Here is a 25,214-nt window from a genome sequence, read left to right as displayed (position 1 = left end):
GCTTTCTCTGGGGCATTGTCTGTGCTTACAGCACAGTCACTTGGGCCTCGTCCCTTATAGCAGGGTCACTTAATTTGTGAAATGCCTTGGCCTTTGTTTGCCACTGAACATTTTATTGTACTAGTAATTTCGGTCAGTATTATTTAGAATCTTTAGTTACAATTCAGAAAAAATATCCTAACTTGATTTCGGTTGATAAGAGACAAAATAAGTTTGTTTCGTGATTGAGGAAGGAAAGCAAACGCTGGAAGAAGAGTATTAAAGTACAGAGAGATGTCCATGGGAGAATAAGTAATGTTTAGGATTTCTGGCAGTACTGTAAATTGAGATTCCTTCAGAATCCAGGTAGAAATAGCTGGTGCTTTACTGAGCAGTTAGGTCAAATTCCAAGGTGAATTCAAGTTTAGTTATAGCTAAGGAAGGGAATTTTTCGTAGCCTTATATAATAAAAACTGATTGGGATGCAAATGAAGGGTGTATCTACATGAACACCAGAGATGGCTTTGACCTTTGTAGTTTAACCAGCTAGATGAGATGCTTTTGGTGTGAAGATAACATAACTACATGAATGTAACTCGGTGCTTTGTCTGACGTGCTCTGTATTTCAGTAGATACTGAAGCCGTTGCCATGATTCACATTTAAGTAAGGAATGCACTATACTCTTGTAATAGAAGTCTGAGATAAGATATCCATCGCTGTTGTCTCTGATGCAAGCTCAAATGATGATGTCATAACTTGTTGGATATTAGCCATTACTTTGTTCTTTGGAAGAGAATGTGTAATCCCACTGAAGACAAGCCCATGAAGTTGTAACCCTTGTTATTTGTTAAGAATTTTAGTTACCTGTTACACATAGGTCATTCTATAGAAATAGGAATCTAAATAAACAGAGGAAAAGCATATATATTCAGTAAAGAATTGTGTTTCTGAATCAGCAGCCTTACTGGTCTGCGAACTTCACTTACCCACATAACCTGATAGGAACATAGGAGTATCAGCGTTTGCACTTAGAAGTGTTAGAATTTACAAACCAGAGCATTAGTCTGGATTTATGTTCAGAACTGTTCAAAGATATGCTTAACTGGGTTCCTGTTGAGAAGCATCTTAAAATGTCAGTGTTTTTGTCCAGCTCCTAAGTATAATCATGTTGAACTACATCCATTAAACAGCTGAAAGGCATACTTATTTGGCCTTCCAGATATCTGCGCAGCCTTTCCATTTGTAACACAAATTCCTAAATTCCAAAAGTTTCAAAGCAAAAGGTCACTCATATTGCAAGGAGTCACTTGTATCACAATGTGTGATTACATTGTAATTACATGAATTATGTGTAATTACATGAGTAATTTTTCCCTTCTTACAGAAAAAGGACTCTTCATTTTCATATTGCAAGGAGTCACTTGTATCACAATGTGTGACAACATTGTAATTACATGAATTATGTGTAATTTGAGTAATTTTTCCCTTCTTACAGAAAAAGGACTCCTCAGTTTTTAAAAATAAAGCAAAAGCTATTATGTAGTGACTTATATTTATGATTTTTAATATTCTTTTCTTTTCTTGAGGCATGATATGATGCTTTGCTGAACTGTGTTCATTTCCTTTGTTTTACTTAGTTGGGCCTTTCTCTATTACGTGTTTGGAAAAAAGTGTCCTTTACCAAAACATTGACAAATGGGAGGTATAGGCATAGTAAATGTCTTCTGTGGAAGTTTGCTGCTTCTTTTAAAGTACGTTTCCATTATTTACTTGAAGGTACTTTTGACAGCTAATCCCTTTTTTGTTAAAATAGTCTATTTTAGACTGTTGTAAGTGCTCAGTACTAATAACTTGGGCAGTGATAACATTTTTTGAAGACACAAAGGGCTAATAACTCCCATTAAAACTTATCTTAAAATTTTCTTCGGTTAGTGGATACACGGACTATGCAAAATGTATTTTTCTCATGAACACATGGTAGTACAGAGACAATACTTGAGAATTGTCGTATCCACAATTTAGTAATTTGCAGGTACTTGTGCATGCATTTTTACCAGTGGCATCCCACTCCTAAAAATCATTAGTGATGTTTCATTTTCTGTTAGGCTTATATTCTAATAGACCTATTCAGTATATATCTATTAGATTTTGTGTACGTCTTTTACCTTGTTGAGAAGACAGCAATCCACATTCAAAATCAGATTCATGCTTTGCTGTATGCCCTCTACCAACACTGATTCATTATTGTGGGGTTATTACTATAGGATATCAAATACATACAGTATTCTTTTATGATTGTGTACATTTGAGTATTGCAGGAAAATTCTGAGGTCACAATTTGAACAGAGTTTTCTTCTAAACTGCAGTATTTTGTTCTACCTAAATAACTATTTAACTTCAGAAGACATCATGTTATGTTCTTAATAGATATCCACTGGGATACCCAGTCAAGTTTGAATAGTGTCCTCCTGTTTCTTTTAGTGTTGCAGTAATGGCTTTAACATACATGGTGGGTTGTAATTGGTAATAGTCTTCATGCAATAATGATTGTATCAATGCATACTGATTTTTTTTTTAAAGATTATTATTCTATATAAGCATTTTTAAATTGTTTTAGGTGCCTTTCACAATGAGATTATTGTATTTTTGAGTAAATATGTGAAGTAATTAGAAATATGGCTTCTGTACCATAGATACAATTGTAGGCAGTTGTTAAAAGCCTGGGGTTCAGATTTTGAATAAGAGCTATGTATTGATTACTGCTGAGTTAAAAATAAGGGAGGACAGAGGCAAGTTCTGCAAAACTCTGGAGAGCAAATTTAAATTTTTGTAATGAGGACAAATTAATTTTTTTAATTCTCCCAGCCAAAATATTAATGTAGAGTTGCTCAATACCTTTATTCCCATAAGGATATCCATACAAGCAATGCCATGTCCTTTATGATGCCATCCCATTAGCCCTTCAGTGAGTATTAAATGTTCAATGTGTTATGCTGTATCTAGCCTCAGGAAGAGCGATTGTCATCTTCAGGACTAGTACTTTTTTCTTTTATTGTTGTCTTTTTATTGATCAGTAGTACTCCTGTTTTTTGTTTCAGTTTGGCAAAACTGCAAAATACTAAAATTTAAAAGTTAATGCCAAGAGTTAAAGAAATAGAACTAGAATTTGTGCTGCAGTGATGAAGAAGGAATAACTACGTGTCTCATTCCTTTTTTGCTTGCAGTTTGTTCATGTTTTAGAACTTATTTTTGTAATTTAAAACAAGTATGGAGCTGCAAGATGAGATTTTTTCAGAATTTAATGGTTCCCATACATACTTTGCATGGGCCAGATATGTTGCAGGTTCATGGATTTGTCATTGCTGTCTTATTTAGTCTTTATGTTCACCATAATAGTCTCTATCGTTTTTGAATCTATACAGTTTAAATGCTTTCTTTGTACCAGTAGTTAATCCATGAAGGTTAAAAACACTTGAGCATTTCTTTTCATTAGTAGTAATAAATTGTTTTAAATTTAAGAACTTCAGAGAAGATAACTGAAGTATGTTTTGTGAGTTTTGCTTTCTGCAGTGAGATAATGAATTTTAAATATTAATTAAGCTATTAAATATCTTCAGTCTTTAACAGAGTAAATAGATGAGAATATTATCTTCACCTTTGGATTTCACTGTTTGGCTGTTTAGCAGTGAAAACTGCAATGTCTTGCTGCCTTTAGAGTGCTACAGTGGAACGTATCCGTTAATTACTGTTCATGTGCATTACTGTGTTGTGACTCCTCCTTGGGTAATTACACAGGGCATCTCCAGTGGTGCAGTACAGTACTGTCCTACAGATCTCCAAGCTGCCTTAGAGGGAATGGGATGCCATGCACTGCAGTGCAGAGCTGCTAGGTCCCAAAGTAGCGCAGTTGCTTTGGTGGTGTGTGTGATCCAAGCTAGTCAGCCAGTTTTGGCAGGGCTGCGGAGCTGTCACTTTTGGAGTAGGAACTTGACCTTTTTGGCAAGGCAGACCAACTAAGAGCTTTTTTAGGGGAAAAAAACCCAAACAAACCAAACATAATAAATGCAGATTGATTAAAGATGTTTAAGAAATAGGCAGCTTAATTCCACACTTCTGTCTGCACTGGACAGTGTGTTCTAGGATTCATCCAGGCAAGTCTCCAGCATTACAGCTCTAGGTGGCTGTGCCGTGTTCAGGTGCTTTGTCTAAGAGTACAATCTGTGTCCTCTGCTAGGTCAGTTCAATCTAGGGAAAAAAAGATGCTTTGAGGTAGAGGGAGGGAAGTTAGGGTCTAGATACAGAGTGAAGAAAGGCAGGGAGATTGGATTAGGAGGCAGAAACTACTACTGGGAGTTGGGGAGGAGTTGAGGTGGGAGGGAGGGTTTCTTTGAATGGATGTGTTGATTATGGAGATGGGGGAAGTCAGAAGGACTTCAGAGGGAATGAAGGCAGACCAGATAAGGTGCTGAAGGGTGAGTGTAACTGGCTTAGTGAGAGATGGGCAAGAACTCTTGGAAATTCAGCAGCTACCCACTAAATCAGTAAAGGCAGGATTAGTGACTGGATGCCAGTAGGAGAAGATGGATCATATAAGCAAATGGTAGTGGTATAACATGGTCTGGGAAAACTTTTCTGGTATTGTCCACATGATGTGCCATTTCCATCTGAGGAGATGAACATAAAGGCTTATTTCTGTCAGATACAAGAACTCGTTATTAGTTAGCCCATGTTGTTACAGAATAGGTTTTACCTTGACACTTAGTATCAGGCAGAGTTTGCAAGTTACGCTCGGATTTCTAAAAGCATCCTGTAAGACATCCCAAACAACTGATTCTAATACCTCGAACTGTTGTTTTAGGATAACAGCCTCTGGTGTTAACAGGAATTTAAACCAATTCTCAAAATTGTGTGTTGATGGGCTCATTATTTTTTCCGTGGCTTGCAGTGAGCTGAACTTACAGCTCTGTGCTGGAGAAGGGAGGTCCCCTTCCACCCCGGCTTTCTGCTTCTGACACAGGGACGATCAGGAGCAAGGGCAGGGGAAAGGAGATCTCCCCCTCTGAGTGCAGAAAGGTACGTCCCCATCCAGCTGCCTGTAAAACTGTAGCCTGAACTGGAGCTGGTGTGTTTGTACCTTCACCTCCCAGATTCTTGCTGTGTGGGTGTTTGGGTTCCCCCTCCCGCCCCCTTTGCTGCTGTGCTAGCATTTGTCTGGCTCCATGCCTAGTCAGTTCAGGGAGCTAAACTATCCAAAAACTGTTGACTTATGTAGGATTAGGATATAAATTTTTGTGAAAATGTATCTTCGTGTGCCAGCAGTTGACAGGAAGTGCTTGCTGATGTGTCTAGACAAAGCACTTTCTAGAGAGCACATTTACCTGATAGGAAATGTAAATACATGTGAGACTGGGCGTGACAGCATATGCTGTAATTAATGGTACTGTGATAGGATGCATAGAATGTATTGGCCGTAACAGCTTAAGTTAGGAGAGTCTGGCTAGGCATGTGTGTGTGTACAGTATTTCCTGTGAAACAAGTTACTGTCTTGTATGTATGGAGGTTGGAGGGGTAGGGTAAACTTGCACTAAACTGCAAGTCAGTGAGAATCCTAAAAAGTGTACAACTGGTGGATAAGAAGTGGGAAACTCAAGAGGAAGCAGAATGGAGGGGAGTAAGACAGGAGGGTTACTACAGAAAAAGTCGATCACATCTTAAACTAATGCAGATGCTACAGATAAGAAGAGGAGTGGGGAGAGAGAACTTGGAGGAAGCTTCCCAGAATGTACTGGTCACAAGGGTTAGGTTACCAGTGCTTTTGGTTAGCTTTACAAATGGCAGCTCAGAGTTAGTGTTGGAAGAAATTGGATGTTGCTGTGTCCTCTTAATTTTCTCTTAGGTAGGCTTTCCAACCTGGGATAAGTACTAGAAGGAGAGGTTTGGTTGGTAAGGTCATAATTTCACAAGAATTTCTTTTGATAGTAGTATCATTTTCAGCAACATTGCTACTCATTCTTGTGTTCTGTTTTGCTCCTCAGTTCTGTCCTTTTTCTAAGATTATTTTTATTTAGTACTTTTACATAGAAAATTCACTTAGGTACTCCAGTGATTGGCACTGTATTTCACTAGAAATAAAGAATTTCTGTCCTTAAAGAACGGTTTGTCCTTAAAGAAAGGCAATAAATAAAGCATGCGGCCACAGACTGAATATCAAGAAGAAAATATCTTGAATAGCAGTGCACAAAGTGAGCATCGTTGCTTGAATGATGCAGGGAATGATGTAGGAAAAGAAGAAGTCCATCATTACATCGCATAAAGTTAGCACATTCCCAGTTAAAAATGGAGCAATATAAATAGACACAGTTTTAATTCTGTAACTTCATTACTTCTGAGTGTTTTAGTTTACAATCTTAATATTGTTTAGTGTGCATAATAATGAAATAGCACAGGAAATCTTTTATCTGTTCCAAACTTCTATTTTGCAAATGTTTCATTGCTAAGCTTCCTTAATTATAATGTTTTTGTTAAATTGGTAAATACTGTCTCCTTTTGTTAGGAGCTCTGGAAAGATTCATAATTCTTTCTCTGTACATAGCTTGTGGAGTGTTTTCATTTCAGGGTTACTTTTAAGCAAGTACTGTTCATGTTCTGCTCAGTCCATTACTTACGTTTCTTTTCCTTTGACACCAGTAACTCACTAGAAGGCAAAATACTAACTGTTGAAAAATATTGGTTTTATATCCTTGTTAAATCACAGCTTCTACACAATAAACTTTGAAAAATGCATTTCTTTTTGCATGTTCATGGCTTTCAGCAGAAAGCATTTTTCTTGGATGTACAGATGGTTATTTTAGTCCAATTTTTGCTGGTGGCCGCTTTCCCAGTCCTTAGAGTATACAGCCATCATCATGAAATGATCTGATTTATTTTCTATTTCCTGGCTCTCTATTTGAGTCTCTTAAAAAGTGTTCTGGAAGCTACTTCAGCATTCAGCTAAAAGTTGCACTGTCTCCCAATCTTCGTACAGGCTTCTTGGAGGCCATTTTGACTGTTTTGTAATAGCATTAATGGATCTGTGTGTATTTTAATAGTATCCTATGAAAAGATTCATTTGTGAAGTTTGGAGATGCATTCTAAACTCCTGTCTAGTTGACTGCTGTCTTAGTGATGGTTGTTTTATAGCTGACAAGCTAAAATTGTTTCATAGAACAAAACTTTTTTCACTTAGTGCTTATCACCTTATTCTAATGGTAAAAACAAACCAAGCCTTGGGTTTTTTTTTTGTTCCTGCTGTATCAAAAAGAAAAGGATGATTACATCACCTTTAATATCTGTTGCTAAAACTCTTTGTAGTACAAAGGACAGACTTTGGGTTTGACTGCATAGTTATGTTTTGCATAGTTATGTTTTGCATGCTAGCAACTGGGCATCTATTGCTAAAGGTCTCGCCAATAAGTTAGAGCCAGAGTTGAGTTTCTTTGCAGATTTTTGCCAAATTCTTCTGCCACTTTATGGAGCAAAATGGAAACAGGGCTTTCAGATCCAAGCTATATTCAACAAAGGAACATTTCAGCAATGTTCTTGGAATGGGTGAAAAGCTGGGATGGTTTTTCTTTTTTTTGGGGGTGGTGGTATTTTTTTTTTTCTTGAGGTGTGTTGTTTCAGATCACCCCTTTGTGTCTACAACCATTCTGCTTGGTCAAAGGACAGGGAAATATGTTGCTTTAAGGTGACTTGAGATGTTGTCCATAATGCTTTCTAGAACCTACTTTTCAGCTGTCTGTTCTTCCAAGTTTTTAGTGTTGATTCCCATGGCTGCGAGTGTGTTTGCATACGGCAGTTCCACATTTTATTTTCTGTTACGTAAGGGTTGGACAAGCAAAATGCATTTGTTCTAAGCAGGTATTGTTGATCATTTAAAAGAAAAAAAAAAGTGATCTGGAGCTTGTAAGACGTACGGAGCAACAATGACATTGGGCTGTGGAAACCCCTTCATGAAATCTCCAGGTACATAATTTATGTTGCAAAGTCACTTGTTAAAGAAGAGTTGAACAAGATGGGGATGAGTGGAGATCTGTAGCTCTCTACCATTTTCCCTTTAAACTTCTTAATGATGGAAAAGTTTGCATATTTTCAGAATTACTTGCCTCTTAGGAAAAATTATGGTCTTAAACTAGTAACTTAGAATTATTATTGATCACAAATAATTTTCTGTGTCTAAGTGGTATATAATAGTCCATCATTTCACTGTAGATTAATGCACAGAAATTGTGAAAGTGACTATAAAACATCTACTTTGAGGTGAATGCTTTATCGTGTTTTGTCGTCTTATGCCACATCCCTTAACACTTCAAATAATGTATAGACTAAATATATTAATAGCAAGTTTTAAACTGCATTTTTTTAAAGATTATACTTAAAACATTTTTAAGTGTGATGAAATGTCTTAGGTTATATGGAGTGTTGTAAAATCTATCATTTATTGTACTAAACCTTTATGGTTGAGCAACTAATAGCCTCTGCAGAGAAAATACTAAATCAGGCTGACTATAATTTGTACATCACACTCCAGAGAGGAATTTACCCAGTGCACAGATATTCAAAGGCTTCTGCTTTAGGCCTATTATTTTATAGGCAATGTCAGAAAACTAATTTTTATTTTACAGAATTGTAATTCTTATATATTTTAAATTTCAGTCAGTTATAGCTACTTTTGAAGTGGTTTCTGCTCCATTTTGAATAGCTCCTTTTTCTGGAAAAAGTACAGGAAAAATCAGTAAATCATCTTAAGATGAAGTCAATTGTAACTAAAATACAAATTATTTCTGTGCTACCAAACATTGTAGTTTGCTTGCTTGCGTTGACTTGGATGTTTTCTGAACCTCCTGTTTTTTTCTTCTTATTTTATCCATGTCTGAAATTGGTCTGTGTTGTTTTTGTTTTTTTTTCCTTGCGGCTGCTGTTATGCCTTCTGTTCAGTTTGCATTAACTATTAATGAGTTTTTTTATAAGCTCCTTCATTCTTGTCTTTATATATTACTATTTTTCTTCCCACATATGCTTCTGAAATCAGGAACAATGTTGAAATAAAGGTGTATTTTGCTCTGAATAGATTTGGTTTGCAGAATGAATCCTGTACCTACCATTTCTACAAATTGTACTTACTATTTAGGTTGAAACATTTTTCTCTTTGAGTAGAAGTGAAAGTAGTTTCAAAGACTTCAGGATGTGTGATTTTTAATGCTTCAGTTAAATTTTACTAGTTTTGCAGGCATTCCAAGTTGTAGATGATTATTATTATTATTCTATTTACCAAACTTGCAGTCTTGCAAATGTGTATTCTGGTTTTCTGTTACATGTTGGGCCTTCCTTGATGCAAAGATTCCTTGAAATACATGTAGATTTCTGAAGAGTACCCGGACTTCCTTGATTTGTACATCTGTTTTTAAAGAATACTCTCTGTGTTTCATTTGGTCATCTAGGTTATCGCAGCTGCAGCCAAGGGGCAATTTTCCTTCTTTCCTTCCTGTAAGGTAGCTTAATGTATCTGACTCTAGAACTGTATTTTCACAAGAGCAGATTTTCTTAGCTGACACTCTAGTGGATGTTACAGGCATTATAGGCACATAAAACAGCGAATTCTCAGTATACTTTTAAGTAGTTTTTTTTTCTCATCCTTTCCACCATTCCCGTGATCAGTCTTCACCCGGGGTTAGCTGACTGTGTTGCGTACTATGTTGATCACACTTTTGCGGTTGACATATAAATTAATCTCTTGGAAGATGCCTTGGGTAAATGTGTAGTTTAACGTTCATTGCTCGTGGAGCAGTGGGTACCAGGGGTGACTTGAGATGAGCTGCAGAAATACATGGTATGACTGTAGGGGGAGGAGAAGGAATGGGGTCTTCTTTTAGCATCAGAACTGTTAACCTGGGTTGAATGATTTAATCTTAACTTCAAGAATTTTCAAACCTTCTGTCTGTCAGACTGGAAATGGAAAGATTTTCAAATAATTTGTTCAGCTGTCTTGATTCTGTGTATGTGAGATTGAGAGAGAGATACTGACTCAAAGCCAGAGCTTTTTTGAGACAAAAAATTGCCTGCCCTGTGTTTGTCTAAACCACAGAGGCTTGAGGCAATCTTTGAGAAACCTGGAGAAGAAAACTACTTAGCGTAATCGTAATATGTGGTTGTGTCAAAATTATGCTGTTTTCATAGATTGGTATTTCTGTATTTTAGTTTTATCTTATTCATGATGTGTTTTGAAGTACTAATCCTTGTCATTAGATAATAAATTTTACGCAGTGGAGGAAAGAGGGGGGGTGTGTGTGTGCTTGTTTTATGTCTATTGTAAAGGATATCTGAAAGATGTAGTAGACTGGAAAGAAATCTCCTAGTGGCAGTTCTAAGTGCAGAAGTAGTTATCCAGCCTGAAGACATAATTGGTGTAAGTGAAGAAGTGCACGGACATGTTGGATCTGCAGGACGCATTTGATAGAGGACCTGTCTGAAATTGAAGTGACTGTAGCAGAAGTTGTGGAACAAACTGACAGAGTGAATAAATTTCCAGGACAAGATGGTGTGCACTGGAGAGCTTTTAGAAGAGCTCAGGGATGAAAAAGTCAAATGATGAGTGTCTGAAGTCTTGCTTAGAATGAACTTGACTTTTGAGGACTGGAGGGATGGCAAATGCTGATTTTTAAAAGTGCATCAGGAGTTTAGGGGAGCTACATGGTTCCAAGTCTGATGTTTGTGTTGAACAAATCAGTAGAATTTCTAATAAATATACTGGATACCTGGATAAAGAGAGAGATGTACTTCAGAAAATTTACATCTCCTGTAATGGGAAGCTCTTCCCCACAAACCTCTGGAGTTCTTCAGAATCAGCAAAATATTTACAAGGATGATCCAATTGATATAATGAGACATAGATGCTTTTCCAAAAGGTATCTCTCAGTCCCTCGCCACAGGCATTTGATGAAATAGTATGTCAGCCTAGAATGGAAGATCATTGTACAAACAGCTAACTTGCTGAAGGATAAGAAGTGGATGTGGAAGTAAATGGTTAGCCTTCTTAGTGGAGTGGAGTCTGAGAGACCTGTAACACACAATGTATTTCTTAATGACCTGTAAAACAGTGTGAGTAGGGGGTTGACAGAGTTTGGTAAGTTGCTTGATATAATAAGGATGAGGGTAAAGTGAAGAATTTTGGAAGAAGTTATGAAACTAGTAATTGGGCAATCAAATGGCAGAAGCAGCACATTGTAGAAAAATGAAAATTGTATTGGGGATGACAACAATTCTGTCTTCATATGTAAGATGATGGGCACTGAGCTGATCAGAAATCTTCAATTCTTAGTACAAGTGGTAAAGGCAGATCAGATGTTAGGAATTGCTAGGAAAATAGTAGGAAACAACACAGAACATCATAATCCCACTGTGTAGATTTGCGAGTTGTCTGTGTGTAGAATACTATTTCAGTTCTGGTGGTCTTATCTCAGAATTTTTTGAGTGTAGTAAAGCTGGAAAGAGCTCAGAAATGATTAATGTGGCACAAAATGACTTTTACTTAATTATTCTTCACACAAAAATATGAATCTTCCATCTGGCAAGAGACCATCTAGGTTTCTACATAATTACACGTGGTAAAAGGAGGGTAGGTGGGGATTGATTACTGCTTGTTTCAGTGTAAGAAGTGGGGAGCATCAAATGAAGCTAGCAGGAGCTGTGTTCAGAATGAATGAGATGAGGCATTCTTTATAGAACGGAGCTTTGTACTGCAAAACCTTTTGCAATGTGTTGCGGATGCCAAAATTTTACATTATTGCAAAGGAAAATCGGCTTTTTTGTGACAGAAATATGTAGCTGTATAGAAAGCAGGTCCTTCTAAGTAAGGAAGCATCCAGCTATCCAAGGGATTCCTAATTTGATAATTTGCAGATGGCTGTGACTGGAGAATAAGGTACTTGGCTAGATGGGCCTGATCCAGTTATTCGTGTGGAAGAGGGAACTTGCGGTTGTGTGGTCCTTTGAGAGAAGGAAGGATAGATAGAAATAAAGGAGTGCTTGCTGAGCTTATTTGCAGATGTCTTAAAGATTGCCTTGAGGAGAAGGATGAATGTGTGAAGGATGGCTGGGAAAGGTGGCACAACACGGGAGAAGTGAGCGTGTGTGGGTGGCTGAGGGTGGCAGCAGTGGAAATGGGAAACAGGCAATATGCTGTGTGGTTTTGAAACTAAAATGGGTATGGAAGAAGAGAATGTTGAATGTGTAGATTGGTTGATTAATACTTCATTTTCTATTATGCCAATTCTGGTGTTTTATTATGATAATCCTATATGGGTGTACTTTCTTTCATATGTTAATTATGTAAGCTTGCATGGTACTTAGGGCACATAACAGAAAATCCTCTTTCTTTTTTTCCTTCATAATATTTAAGCAGTGCTGTTATGTACACCTCAGACAATGAGCTAGGCATTGTAGTTTGATATAAAGGCTGTTAAAAAGATTTACACCAGAAATGTAAGCTGCAGCAAATAATTTTGTTACCAAATTTATAATATATTGTTCTTGTCTGTTTTTATTTACAGGATTCTGAGTAACAACAAAATAACAGAGTTGAAGAATGGTTCCTTCTCTGGATTAAACCTTCTTGAAAGATTGTAAGCACTCCTTAAAAAGCTGTGTTCTGTTTAGCTGTTAAAAAGATTTACACCAGAAATGTAAGCTGCAGCAAATAATTTTGTTACCAAATTTATAATATATTGTTCTTGTCCGTTTTTATTTACAGGATTCTGAGTAACAACAAAATAACAGAGTTGAAGAATGGTTCCTTCTCTGGATTAAACCTTCTTGAAAGATTGTAAGCACTCCTTAAAAAGCTGTGTTCTGTTTATGTTTCATTAGTAATTTTGAGAAGAAAATGTCTTAAGAGCTGTGTTCTTACTTTATTTTGATGTATTTTTTTGTGATTGAAGAGTTAACATAGTTAAGCATAGTTAAGCATTCTCTTCATGAATATGAATGTCATGTAACAGCATAAAGGGATAATCTCACCTGTGGGTGCAATTAGGGCAGTTTCAGTGGGAAGTTCACTGGAATGCCATGATGACTGCATTTGCTTTGTTGTTGTTGGTCTTGTAATATGAAAACTTCTGTAAAACTTGTGTTGTAAAGAAAATTATTTCTTTAATTTTTTTCTTATGAAGTGTCAAGTCCTTTATCAAACAATTGTAAAGTATATTTGTAGGGGAAGCAGATGTATTAGAGCCTCTAAAAGAGGCTAGATGCATTTTAAGTTTGTTGTTGACACTTATTTTAACAGTTTTGCTGCTTACTTTACAACTTCAGTGTATATTGAATGTATGGGGGGAAAAAACGGGAGTGAATCTGATGGGAGTAACTTCTTTGACACCTTTTGCTTCCTGTCTTCACTTTCCCTTTCAGATGATGTATCACCTATGGGATAAGGAGAAGCATTGTAGCTTCTGTTACAGTCAGCTTTTTTCCAGCTGGTAGAAGGTCAGGATTGGCAGGTTGATCTACCTGGGAGCAAGCAGAAACTTTAGAGATAAGGATTTTTCTAGGCCATTTGACTGGGAAAGTAGCCAGTTTCATAATCATCTCGCAACATCTAGGAAGAATTCCAAAGGACTTTTGGCTTCAGGGGATTAAAAGTATTTTATTCTTTCTCTAAAACTTGAAGGCTGCAATCCCGGTCAGCCTGGCCTAGATAAATTCAAACACTTCCTCCATCCCCCACATGTCAGAAGAAAGATTTGTCTTCTGCACTGGCAGATGAGCTTTATTGTAGAAATAAGCCATTGTGCCAAAGAAGCAAGGTTATCAGCAGTGATGGCATTCTGGATCTTTACACATTATTTTGGCATCCTTGCTCTAGGTAATAAAGGCATCTGCTGACAGTTGTTATTTGTTGTAACTCGTTACAATTTTCAGACAGGAAATACTTGAAACTCTAATTAGTTTGAGATGATCATTTACATTTGCTCTATGAATCCAGTTCTTAATTTTCTTTAAAATTATAAGAACCCAGCTTTCTTCTGTTTAACTCCTGTCATTTGTAAGGATTTTTTATGTTACTTTAATATCTTCTTTCCTGAAAAGGAAAAGAAAGCAGTAAGGCATCATGTTTTGAGCATTTGAAGTGATCTGGGGTAGCAGTATTTTAGATGGTATAGTGGTCTCATCTGAACGAGGTAACACACTTCATGTGCACTGGTGTACAAGTTAATACATCAACAAATTATTGTTAATATTCAGGTGTCTTCATCATAAAGGAAGGGATAACTAGCATGATACACTAGTCATTAACGACATTTGTGTGTGCAAGACTTATTTAAAAAAAAAAAATCTATTTAACCACACTAAAAGTAAACTTTGCTTTAAATGCTCTTGTGACCTTGGACAGAAGCTACTCTTGTAATTAAAATAATTTTTCAAACCTAAATGAATAGTCAATAGTAAAAGGAAAAAAAAGTTGAAAGCCACGGTAACTATTTTAAACAGTAACATTATATTCAGCAGTTTCAAATTATATTCCTTAATGCTCACTGTGATAACTTGCATGCCTTTAAAATTGTACTTTTTTGACAGTTTCTTGCTTATTTTTATTTTTTCTTACTACTCATACTTCCCCTTGTTTCCTTATGAGTGTTTTCTTTCTTAATAGATATGCTCTTTTCCCCACTTTTAATTTAAGAGATGAAACAGAGATAAAATAAATAAATTCAGTAAGCATTTAAATAGTTAATTCAGACAGTAGCATTGTCACTTAACATTACTGCTTACCAGGGGAGATTCTGTATGCATTTAATGCTTGTTTGTTCATTCCTTGTAATGTTATACTTCATAGCAAATGTTTTTGCTGTTTCTCCTTAATGGTTTTTGGATAGAGTTTACGTGTATGGTTATCTTTAAACAAAGCCTTTTAAAAAAAAATAAACTAATGTCAGGAACATGTACCTGCATAATAATTGTTTTTAATTGCATTTTAATCAATATTTTCAGTCCTGAAATACAGATTCACAACTTGGTAATTCATCTGTTAACACACTAAACTTGTTTTCTCCTGTTTAGTTCTTGGACATCTTAATGAAAATTTACATATTTTTAAATGGTTTCTGTTATTTTTTCGGTTCTTCAGATAAACTTGGGCATGTGGTATCTACAGCTGGCAAATTGTTGCCCTTTAGGTTATCATTTTGCTCTAACATGTTATCTCTTGACCTCATCCCCATCTGACAATTCTTCACTGTTACTATTGAAAGGGAGAGATTGTTTTATTTGTTGCTTGTATGCCCCAAAACTATGGGGAAGTGCATTAAAAATGCTGGCCCCAAGTAGGAATTTTAAATCTGTTTGTTAATTTTGTGCACGTATCTTAATTTATGAAAATGTAGAATTTGGTAATGCATTATTTTGTAAACAGGGTGATAAGATTACCAAAATAAGAGTTTTGTTTTACTGGAGGGTAAAATATTTGTTAATTATAGTGGAAAATGAATATGCTATGCCTACATCTACGCTTATAGGAAAAAAATCATGCAAATAATAGAAGAATAACAGTAAGCAGGTCAAAGATTTTAACTGCCGTAAATGGTAATTAAAGTGTCTGTACAAAAAGATGTTAAATATTTTAATCTCCACTGACTTTGTTAATGCTATGTTGTACTATGAATTTCCTGCAGTTTAAATGTTGAAGTAACTTATTGCACAACTAATTTGTGACAGATAATTGTTCATCTAGTAGATACTTGACTTTATATAGCATTATTCAAAATCCAGCAGCTTGGAAGAAAACTGCTGTCTTCCATCTAGAAGCTAGCTAATGCTGCTTGTTGATTTTTGCGAGGATAAGGAAGATTACTTTATGCATTTATAAAGTGCTATTTTTCATTGTACATGAGGGAGAGAGGAGGAAGAGATAGGCACGTAATTCAGTAAGATATTTAGATAGCAAAAGAAGGGGGTGATATTTATTGAACCATAAATAATGACAAGGGTTTACCAATGTATTTTTAGGATATACTAATATACCTTTGAAAAGGGAAAATATGCAGTGTGAAGGGAGTGTTATTTGTAGACAGTCTCATTTTTTTTCTCCTGTTTTTACAGCACCAATCTACAGATATATGGATGCCTTAAAAATAGGAGCATCTAATACTTTTTCAGACAGTAACAATTTCTGATTTTAATTCTTGTTGTGATAGTGCAGCAGAGCATGTGAAAAGACAGCCCTGAGCTCTTCTAGTGGTGGATGTGAACTTTTTTTTTGGGGGGGGGAAGTCTTTAAATGTGATTGGAAAGTGTCAGTATTTCTTGTTTGAATATTACTGAGTGGAGGAGTGGTTTTATGAATATTCAGGAATGTGTTTTCTGCTCTAACTTTAGTTCTGGTTTTGGTTCTGGAAAGGGCCATCTCTGTTAGCTGTGGCTCTTTCAGGAGAAGACTGAGAGTGTTAGGCTAAAAAAATATTTATTTTCCCCATCCTTACCTGGTTCTCAGGTAATTTCTGAAAGATGAATGGTGAGGCAGGGGAAATGTGCTTCTTGTCTCTGCTGAAAAATCTGAGCTGTGAAATTGAATGCTTTGGAGTATTCTGAACTGTAGGAAGTATAGAAATTATTTGAAGGAAACAAAGGTTTTCTGGTCTAGGTTCTAGCTTTTGTTTAGTTTGCGGAAGTGTGGTAGTCTCAAGCATATTTTTTTTAAACTTTTTTGTATTACACCTTCAAGAAATTTTGACTATTGTAGTTCATCAGTGCATGTCACAGGTGATGTGGTGGGGTAAGCAAAACACAGTGATCCAAGTTGCTGTCCATTTCTTTAGACGCAAGGGGATGTCAAAAGCATATGTAAGAACTCTTCAAAAAGTCAAGAGATGATTTTTAGTAACAACTTTTAAATTTCCATTTGGAAAATGTTCAAGTCTTGTAACTGTCTATTGTCTCCTCTTTCATGGTTCCTTACAAACCTGGACACTCCAGTTGTTTTCTATTCTTGTGTTACACTAATATAGTCCAAATCGGTGATAGATTTGAGCCAGTTTTCCGTTCCTAGAGAGAGTTACTTGAACCAGGTGAAACAGCCCCAGCAGAACTTGATCCTCACATACAATTTGGATATGGTGACCTGAAAGCAGAATTCTACATCTGAGACCCACATGCAATAAAGTATTGGGCTTTCAGTTATCAACAATTTTGGTGGTACCCTAAATATTTGGTACGCTGATGGTGAAAACTCAAAATAAATATAGCCTGCTATATTTTAGGGAGAAAGCCTATGTATGTATAGGGTAGAATTTAAATCATACACAGTGAATGATGAGGAAACATAAAAATTGTTTAATCAGTCATAACCATTTATTGGATCTGCCTGCATAAAATCTACACCCCATAGAGCTGTGGGAGGGATAGGCTGACTTTGTTTAACCTGTTTTTGTAATTTCTTTGTCCTCTTTCCCCATTTCCTTTTTGAAAAGGCATTTCATGTAGTAAGAGTCCATGGTAGCTAATGTGTTTCTTGTCTGACGTTCATTTTCAAGTTCTGTTCAGGAAGAAAAGATAGTTTATCCAATGGTAGTTGAGAGAGCTAAATAATGTATACATGTCAGTATGTGTATATATATGCATTGTTTGTTTGTGCCTGCAGGATGCTTTAGTAATAATTAAGACAGTCTTCATTGTGCTGAGACAGAAAGCAATAAATCATAAGTAATATGTATTCATACATAAGTAATTTCTGCATATGAATATGTGTGCTTTTAAGTCATAGACAATTGGCCACTGAAATACTTCATTATAAATTCTAATTAAATGGAAGGATTTTGTTTTTTACATGGCAAACCGTAGTTACATTTAAGTATTCTTTCATTAGGATATTTTTCTTATCTTAACAATATAACATTAGGTGCAGTTGTCAGGCTCTTAAAAATATTTTTGCCTGTTGGTAAGTTGCTATTTGCCCACTTAATCATGGATTTGAAAAAGAGCTGTTCCAATTGGAGATAAGAAAATTCTTCATAATGAGAATGGTTAAACACTTAGAGAGTTGGGTGGTGAGATGGTGAAATCTGCATCCTTTGAAGTTTCCAGGACTTCACTGGACATAACAGCGGGGCAGTTGATCTGATTTAGTTGTGCTTTGAGCCAGAAGTTGGACTACATGGGGAAGTTGTAATATTACCCTAACTGAAACCCTCTTCTAATGGATTTCTTTTGGACAGATTTTCTTTTATTTGGACAAATAAGTATCTATAACTATATCCTGTTGGTTGAGCTTTGCCAAAGAAAAATTATTAAAATCAGTGGCTGAGATGAGTAAATTCCTGTTGCTAAAAATCAGTAGTGTAAATGTATTTATAAGTGTTAAACAACAACAAAAACTTTAAATCCAAACGCAACTTTCTAATGAGATTGTCTCCCGCCCCTCCCTTTTCTGTGAGAATCCTATCAGTCTGTTGGTTTAACCACAACTGTCATTTCTTCATTTAGAAATTGTCCTAGATACTGGAGTCCTGGCAGTTGCACTAGCCTGTGTATCAACATCTTTTACTGTTTCTGAAGAGCTGCCAGACATGTCAGCAGTGTGTTAATTTTGAGATCTTTAAATATCTCTTATTTCACAGTTTTCATCTGCTAATACTTTTTGATAGATGAATACATAGCTAGTGCTTACTAATGACTGCCACTGGGAGGGGGGGAAAATACCCTAGAGAGTCCCCAGCTCTTGTAGTTGCAAGTCAAGAAAATGCTAACACTTTGGGCATTCAGGGTGTTTTTTAAAAACTACTTTAGTATGGTGGTTCATTAATGCTTTTCTATCTTATTTACAAAATACAGAATATACATTGAATGAGTTTTATGAAAACATGAAAATTGTTGGCATTTCTTTTTAAAAAGAATTTATTAATTCTAGTGTAATTATCCTTCTGGAACTGGTATTAAGAACTACTAAGGGGAGGGAAAAAAAGCAAAAAATTACATAAAGAATAGACATGTCAGTTTTTATCAACTACGCTGACAAAATGTATAAACAGGCTGTGGAAGTAGTAAAACTCTTGCTTTTAATTTTAAAACTATATTGTTTTTTTCCACTGAAGCAATGGGTTTAAGAAAGAGGTGTATCAGGGTGTACGCTTTGAATTTAAGTAATTAAAGATCACTGATATCTAGACTAGTGGATTTCCAAGGAATGTTGTCAAGGTTTTTTTCCCTGAGTGTTTTCCACAGTGAGATTTTAAGTTTAAGTGGGAGTTACATGATTTTAAACTGAAATTTAAAATACGAGCAGTAAGTATCATTTTTCTTCCCTGTCCCAATAAATAAGTGGTGATTAACATTTAGTATTCTCAGATTTGTCATGGTCTTGGTACTGGGTTTATAAACCTGCTGAAAGAGGCTTAAAAACATTACAGTTCTTCAGGCTCCTGATACTGCTTTGGAAGTAGTTGGCAGTCCCTGCCACTGTACAGGGCAAGAAAATAAAGTTGAGATAAGAGAAGTGTGTAGATGTCATAATTTTATTGAAAAGTAATTTACTGTACAGCAAGGTAAATTTAAAGTATTTAAAATATTTCAAGTATTTAAAATGTTTATTAGGTATGGCATTGAAGCGTGATCCATGTACCATGACACTGTCTGTTGTACCATGATTTGTTAATCTGGCTGCAGGAAATGCTATTGTGAAATCTTGGGATGAATTTATATTTTCGCTCATGCATATCTGTGTGATGGTAGATGTAATCCTCTTGTACTGTTCTCTTTCAGGCAGAATTATTAATGGTGTGGTAGATTTAGGAGATTTTTTTCTACCCTTGCTTACTAAAACATTGCTTTTAATTGAAATTACTAATTTTCTTTTCAAATGCAGAACATGCACATATTACCAAGGAATGAGAAATTTTCCTTGTAGTAATAAGTGCCTGTGAAGTTTCAGATAATAGTATAGTAAAAATCTTGGATGAATAAGGAGGTAGAAATAATTTTAGCATTCATGCAGTGATAGAGTTTGTTCAAAACTATGTAGATGCTGGCAGATGCTTTCTGTGACCTTTCAAACTAAGCTGTATCTGCAAAATATCTTGAGTTAGGAGTTAAATTTCCTGTATCACTTGTAAAATTAATAAAGCAGTTTAATGACATAGTTACTTTACATTCTTCTTACAATCTCCTATTCTGGAAACTTAAGATTTAAAAACCTGTGCTCTGAGTTTTTTCACCAGCTTTATTTGGGATTCTCAGCCAGGGCTTTGCTTTTGTGCCAGTAATGTTGGTGGAAACTTTCAATGTTGTGTCTTTGGTGTATTTTTAGGACCTTGTTTTCCTTCTTTTGGTAGATGTTGGGCACTACTACAGTATTTAAAATTGGGTAGGCTGAAGAAGACAACACTGTGCTAAACAGTATTGTACTGTGTAATGAGCTAATGTTACACCCTGAGCAGCTGTAATCTGTTTGGACACTGTGGCAATCTATCTTTGACTCTATACTCTTTCATGTGATAGGAACTGATAGAATATTTAAAGGAATACACATGCTGTTCATATTCCTCTTATTAGTTAAAATACAGATTTTCAAATTTTGAAAGATACTATGTTAGAGACAGTAGAAATGTGTTGTGGGGTTTTTTTGGGCAGTTTTCAAACAAGTTGAGACAAGTTAAGTGTATCTTCATGGATGTATATCTGTTTTAAGGGGTAGTTTGTGATAAATATAATGTCATAATTTTTCTCCGCAGGGACCTTAAGAACAACCTTATTAGTACGATAGATCCAGGAGCTTTTCTGGGGCTTTCATCTTTGAAAAGACTGTAAGTAGTATATCTAGCTAGCCAGTTTAAACCCAACAAACAAAAAAACCCCTAAAAGTAGAGTAAGTCTTAGGTTCTGGAAATTTAGACAGCAAAACTATTATATATTAAAAGTTGAATATGTATATGCTGTCTAAATTTATACACACACATATATATTAATGTATAAAACAAAGTCTGCTTTCAGCCTTATGACTGAAGAACATCCCCTGCTTGTGGCTTGGCAGTCTCACTTGTTCTTACTGACAGTCTCTTGTATTATTCCTCCCTTTTTGTGTTGCGGTGACTCGAAACATCACTGGGTGAACGTTCATTCAGAGCTTTGATGCCATCAAGTCTTGCTTTGTTAAATGTTAAACTCCTCATGATTTCCCCACCCCCCCAAAGGTCATAGTGGACACAGTCCCTTGCTGTTAATACTACACTGAAGTTACAGCGCTGTTAATGCTGCTTTATTGAAGGTTGTGCCAACATTCCCATTAACACATTTTTTGGGGATTTATACCTTGGCTGTAAAAATTCTGTCCCAGATGAAACTTGAAAAACAAGACTTCAGCATGATGGCTTTTTTTCCCCTTTTTCTTTTTTTTTAAAACACTCTTCAGATTTTCGGAATATCTGGGACAGCTTTTAAGTCTTAGTGATTTCAGCCCCCCCCTTTAGTCAGCATACAGATTTCCTTCTTAAATTTTTGTAGTATATGTGTTCATTTGTCACTGTGATCGGCTCACTTAAAAGGAAATTTTGTTGGTAATTGCACTTTCGAAAACCTTAAAAATAAAGCTGAACGGCCAATTCTGCACCATTACTACTTCAGGGTTACTTTTTATTCCTTTAAGAATTTTTGGCAATTCGATTTAAGACCTACATTGTAAAATATATAATATTTAAATATTTATGTAAGTATAAATATAGAAGTGGTCCTATTTATGTACAATAAATGCACCAGTATAGGTCTCTCTGGCAGGTCAAAAAATTAAGTTACATAGCACATGTGATAAATATACTGTACAAATAAGAAAATTTACTTTGTAGTGATGTAAGCCAAGCCTGTTCTAAGGGGATTTACTGGTAAGGCTAGGCTCATTTAACTGTATATGGGCAAACCATTATTACTTTAGAAATGGAATAAGGACTCTATGTGCATGTGTGTACACCCGTATAGCAGTACCTTTTGGGTTTTGCTGAAAAAGACTAAATGTATATATGGTGCAATCTGTACTCATGAATTTTGGTTGAAATACTTCTGTTTGCAGACTGTATGTCATTTGGAAATAAAACAGTTTATTCTGATTTTTGCTTCTTTCCTATTTATAGAGACTTAACTAATAACAGAATAGGCTGCCTGAATGCAGATATATTTAGAGGACTTGTAAATCTTATTAGATTGTGAGTATAATTTTGTTGTATGTAATTTCACTTCTTAAGTATTAGTCTTATGTAAGTTAACATTCTTTATTTCAATGGGAGTAGTTTGTTTTAAGTGTGCGCTTGAAAGAGGTGCAGTGTGGTTATGATTGTGGTTTGTTGTTAAATAGCAAGCTTAAAAAAAAAAAAAGGGGTGGCGGGGGGCAACCAAAACCGTACTGCTCAGTGCTCTGTCTTCTCTGCAACCATTTTCCGGTTTCTTAGAAGGTATAGCGGGGGGGTGGGAGAGGGGGAAAGTAGCAGACTGTACAAAATATTTTCCCTAGAAAAATGTTTCAGGGTTATAGAATCTTTTAATAGCTGTGCCTTCTACCATGGCATCAGTATGGTTGTGTTTTGCTGGCTTTTTTGCATGTTTTGTAGTTCTTCATTTACTTTAAGAAAATAATGTGTAAGATTATGGGATGTTTCTTTGCCCTGGTAGTTTGCTTCTTAGTGCTTTCACTGATACAGAGAAAGTGGGATGTATAATATTCTTTAAAAATATTCTGCTAGATCAAACATGCTTCTTACAGCATGTTAACAGCAACACATCAATTCACTGTGAACAACAAAGTTTAAAATTAACTTCTTGAAATGTATGCTCAACATGTGCTAGTTGTTGCTTTAAATAAAGTTAAAGTATTTGCTTTCAATCCTTGTTCCCAATCTTAAAATTCTTCAGCTAAAAAAAGAAGTATTGGGGAACAGTTTATTTTGGAATTTTTGCTAGGCTATCAGACCTGATTATTATTCTTACAGTCTTGAGAACTATGACAGAGTGTCATAATAGTATCCTGTAGGTTTTAAAATAATGTTACCTTGAAGAGGGATTTTTTTTTTAATTTAAAATGTCCATTGCTCGAACATGAGTTCAAATTATGATACTTTTATTTCTTAGGAATCTTTCTGGAAATCTGTTTTCTACACTTACACAGGGAACATTCGATCATCTTGGTTCACTAAAGTCTCTGTAAGTACTTATTGCATCTACTCATAATTTGCATGATCATTTGTGTTCTTAAAAAACATTTTATAATCACTTGTTTGTACTATAGTTTTGCATTTTTACTTTTAGACCTCATAACAGCGTTTTCTTTATCTGAATAAGTGCATGGGAAATGTATGTACAGATGTTTGGGTGTTTATATAACTTCCTTCAAAAGAATGCTCAGTACTTGTTACATAGTTCTGAGAGAACAAAGCTATACCGGCATCTGGGCTTCTGAAAGTTTTACTCTGTATACATCATTTATTACTTTATATTAAATAAATAGCATTTTACACCTTTTTTTTAATAATGGGAACAAATACTTTTAAGGAAGATCTTAGTCCTTGAAGAACAGTATAATTTTGTTATACTTAACAGTGGGTACATCTCAACCTCACATTATTTTTCTCTCCTTTAATTTCATGAGAGTTGTAATCTTGTGTAAGGAAGAAAGCAAATGAAAAATATTATCAGTGCTGATGTTTAGCTTGCATTTTTCCCTGGTAGTCATGACAGTTGGCTCGCTGTACTAGGACTTTCTCAAGAGCTCTGACTTTTGGCTTTGACACCGAGTTAATTTCTTGTTTATAAAGGCAAATGTTGCTTTCCTTCCTCCAACTTATTTTAATTGTTCATAAGTTGTTATTCCTGGTATTTTAATTGTGTACATAAAGGTTGCTGTCCAAGAACATCACAGGTCTGACAAGAGAACCTGGATATAACCGTTGCTATTAAAAATGTGTGTGTCTGGAGGAATTCCTGTGAACAAAGACCAAATGGAGTTTCACAGGAATGTTGATTTAGTGTTTGAAGTGTTCTGCCTGTGATGTTGTGTTACCCTCTAGACATTTGCAAAAAGAAAAATAAATTGTTTTCACTAGAGATAAAAAACAGTGTAGACACAGTGATATGTTTTGATACATTTTTAACTGTTTCTAAACAGGTAAAATATTTATGTTCTCTTTCAATTTAGCTGACTACAACAGACACCTATGGGGGGATTTGGTATGTCTTTTTAGTAGAAAGTATTAAATTGTACAGAGAAGACTTTATGAATCAATGAAAAGCCTTATATGATTTCCATATAAAGCAGAATAAAACCATCACTAAAATTGTATGAATAGTGGTTCTGGAAAGAGAAATAGGTGAGAGGCTATTTTTATATTTCTGTTGATTTTACTGTTACAGCGTTTGATTGCTAAAGTGAAGCAATGAAGTGTATTCTTAAGTTATGGTGATGCATATGAAAGCAATTCCTTGTTATTGCTCACTTAAATAACGTAAACTCCCTCCATGAAAGAAATTACTAGAAGTTTTTTCATGCACGGGTATTAGATGTTCCTCATATTTATGGAGAGAATTCCTTTTCTCAGGGAGTGTGTACTTTTGTTCTCAGACCACAGCTTGCAGAGGATTAGAGTATCTTCCAATACGTAGTGGTAGGCAACTCCGCTGTATTTTGGGGTTTGACTGCTTGTTGTCTGTGTGTCTGTGACAATGAGAGGCATTGTACGGCTGTTGATGTCAAGCTTTCAGACCTTTGGGTGTTGCATTTTGTCACTGAATACCTATTTTGTGTTGCAGAGAATTTCAAACTGATTATCTTCTTTGTGATTGCAACATACTGTGGATGCATCAGTGGTTAAAAGAAAGAAATATAACTGTACGTGAAACTAAATGTGCCTATCCCAAGTCACTTCAGTCGCAGCCGGTGACTGGTGTTAAGCAGGAGCTTCTGACCTGCGGTAAGCACTCCTGACAACTGATACTTGTTTTCTAACTGTTGTGGTTTAACCTCGCAGGCAGCTAAACACCACAGAGCCGTTCGCTCGCTCCTCCCGCCCCCACCAGTGGGAAGGGGGAGAAAATCAGGGGAAAAAAAGAAAGTAAAATTCGTGGGTTGAGATAGAGACAGTTTAATAGGACAGAAAAGGAAGGGAAAACAATAATAATAATGATGATAAAAGAATATACAAAATAAGTGATGCACAATGCAATTGCTCACCACCCG

At 35.7% G+C, this 25,214-nt stretch overlaps 1 protein-coding gene across 1 annotated transcript in view; it reads left to right on the top strand.

Moving 5' to 3' along the window:
- The window catches only part of ADGRA3 (adhesion G protein-coupled receptor A3), a 69,510-nt gene that overhangs the window by 4,545 nt on the left and 39,751 nt on the right, over positions 1-25,214 (top strand). The window contains exons 3-7 of the mRNA XM_009272302.2: positions 12,568-12,639; positions 20,734-20,805; positions 22,123-22,194; positions 23,114-23,185; positions 24,788-24,948. Of these exons, the coding sequence (XP_009270577.1) occupies positions 12,568-12,639; positions 20,734-20,805; positions 22,123-22,194; positions 23,114-23,185; positions 24,788-24,948 (449 nt within the window). The remainder of the gene's footprint in view (positions 1-12,567; positions 12,640-20,733; positions 20,806-22,122; positions 22,195-23,113; positions 23,186-24,787; positions 24,949-25,214) is intronic.

Source organism: Aptenodytes forsteri, unplaced genomic scaffold (assembly GCF_000699145.1).
Source record: "Aptenodytes forsteri isolate BGI_AS27 unplaced genomic scaffold, ASM69914v1 Scaffold333, whole genome shotgun sequence".
In the NCBI taxonomy this organism is placed as follows: Eukaryota; Metazoa; Chordata; class Aves; order Sphenisciformes; family Spheniscidae; genus Aptenodytes; species Aptenodytes forsteri.
The sequence above is the reverse complement of the archived record's forward strand: the minus strand, read 5'-3'. Positions and strand labels throughout refer to the sequence as shown.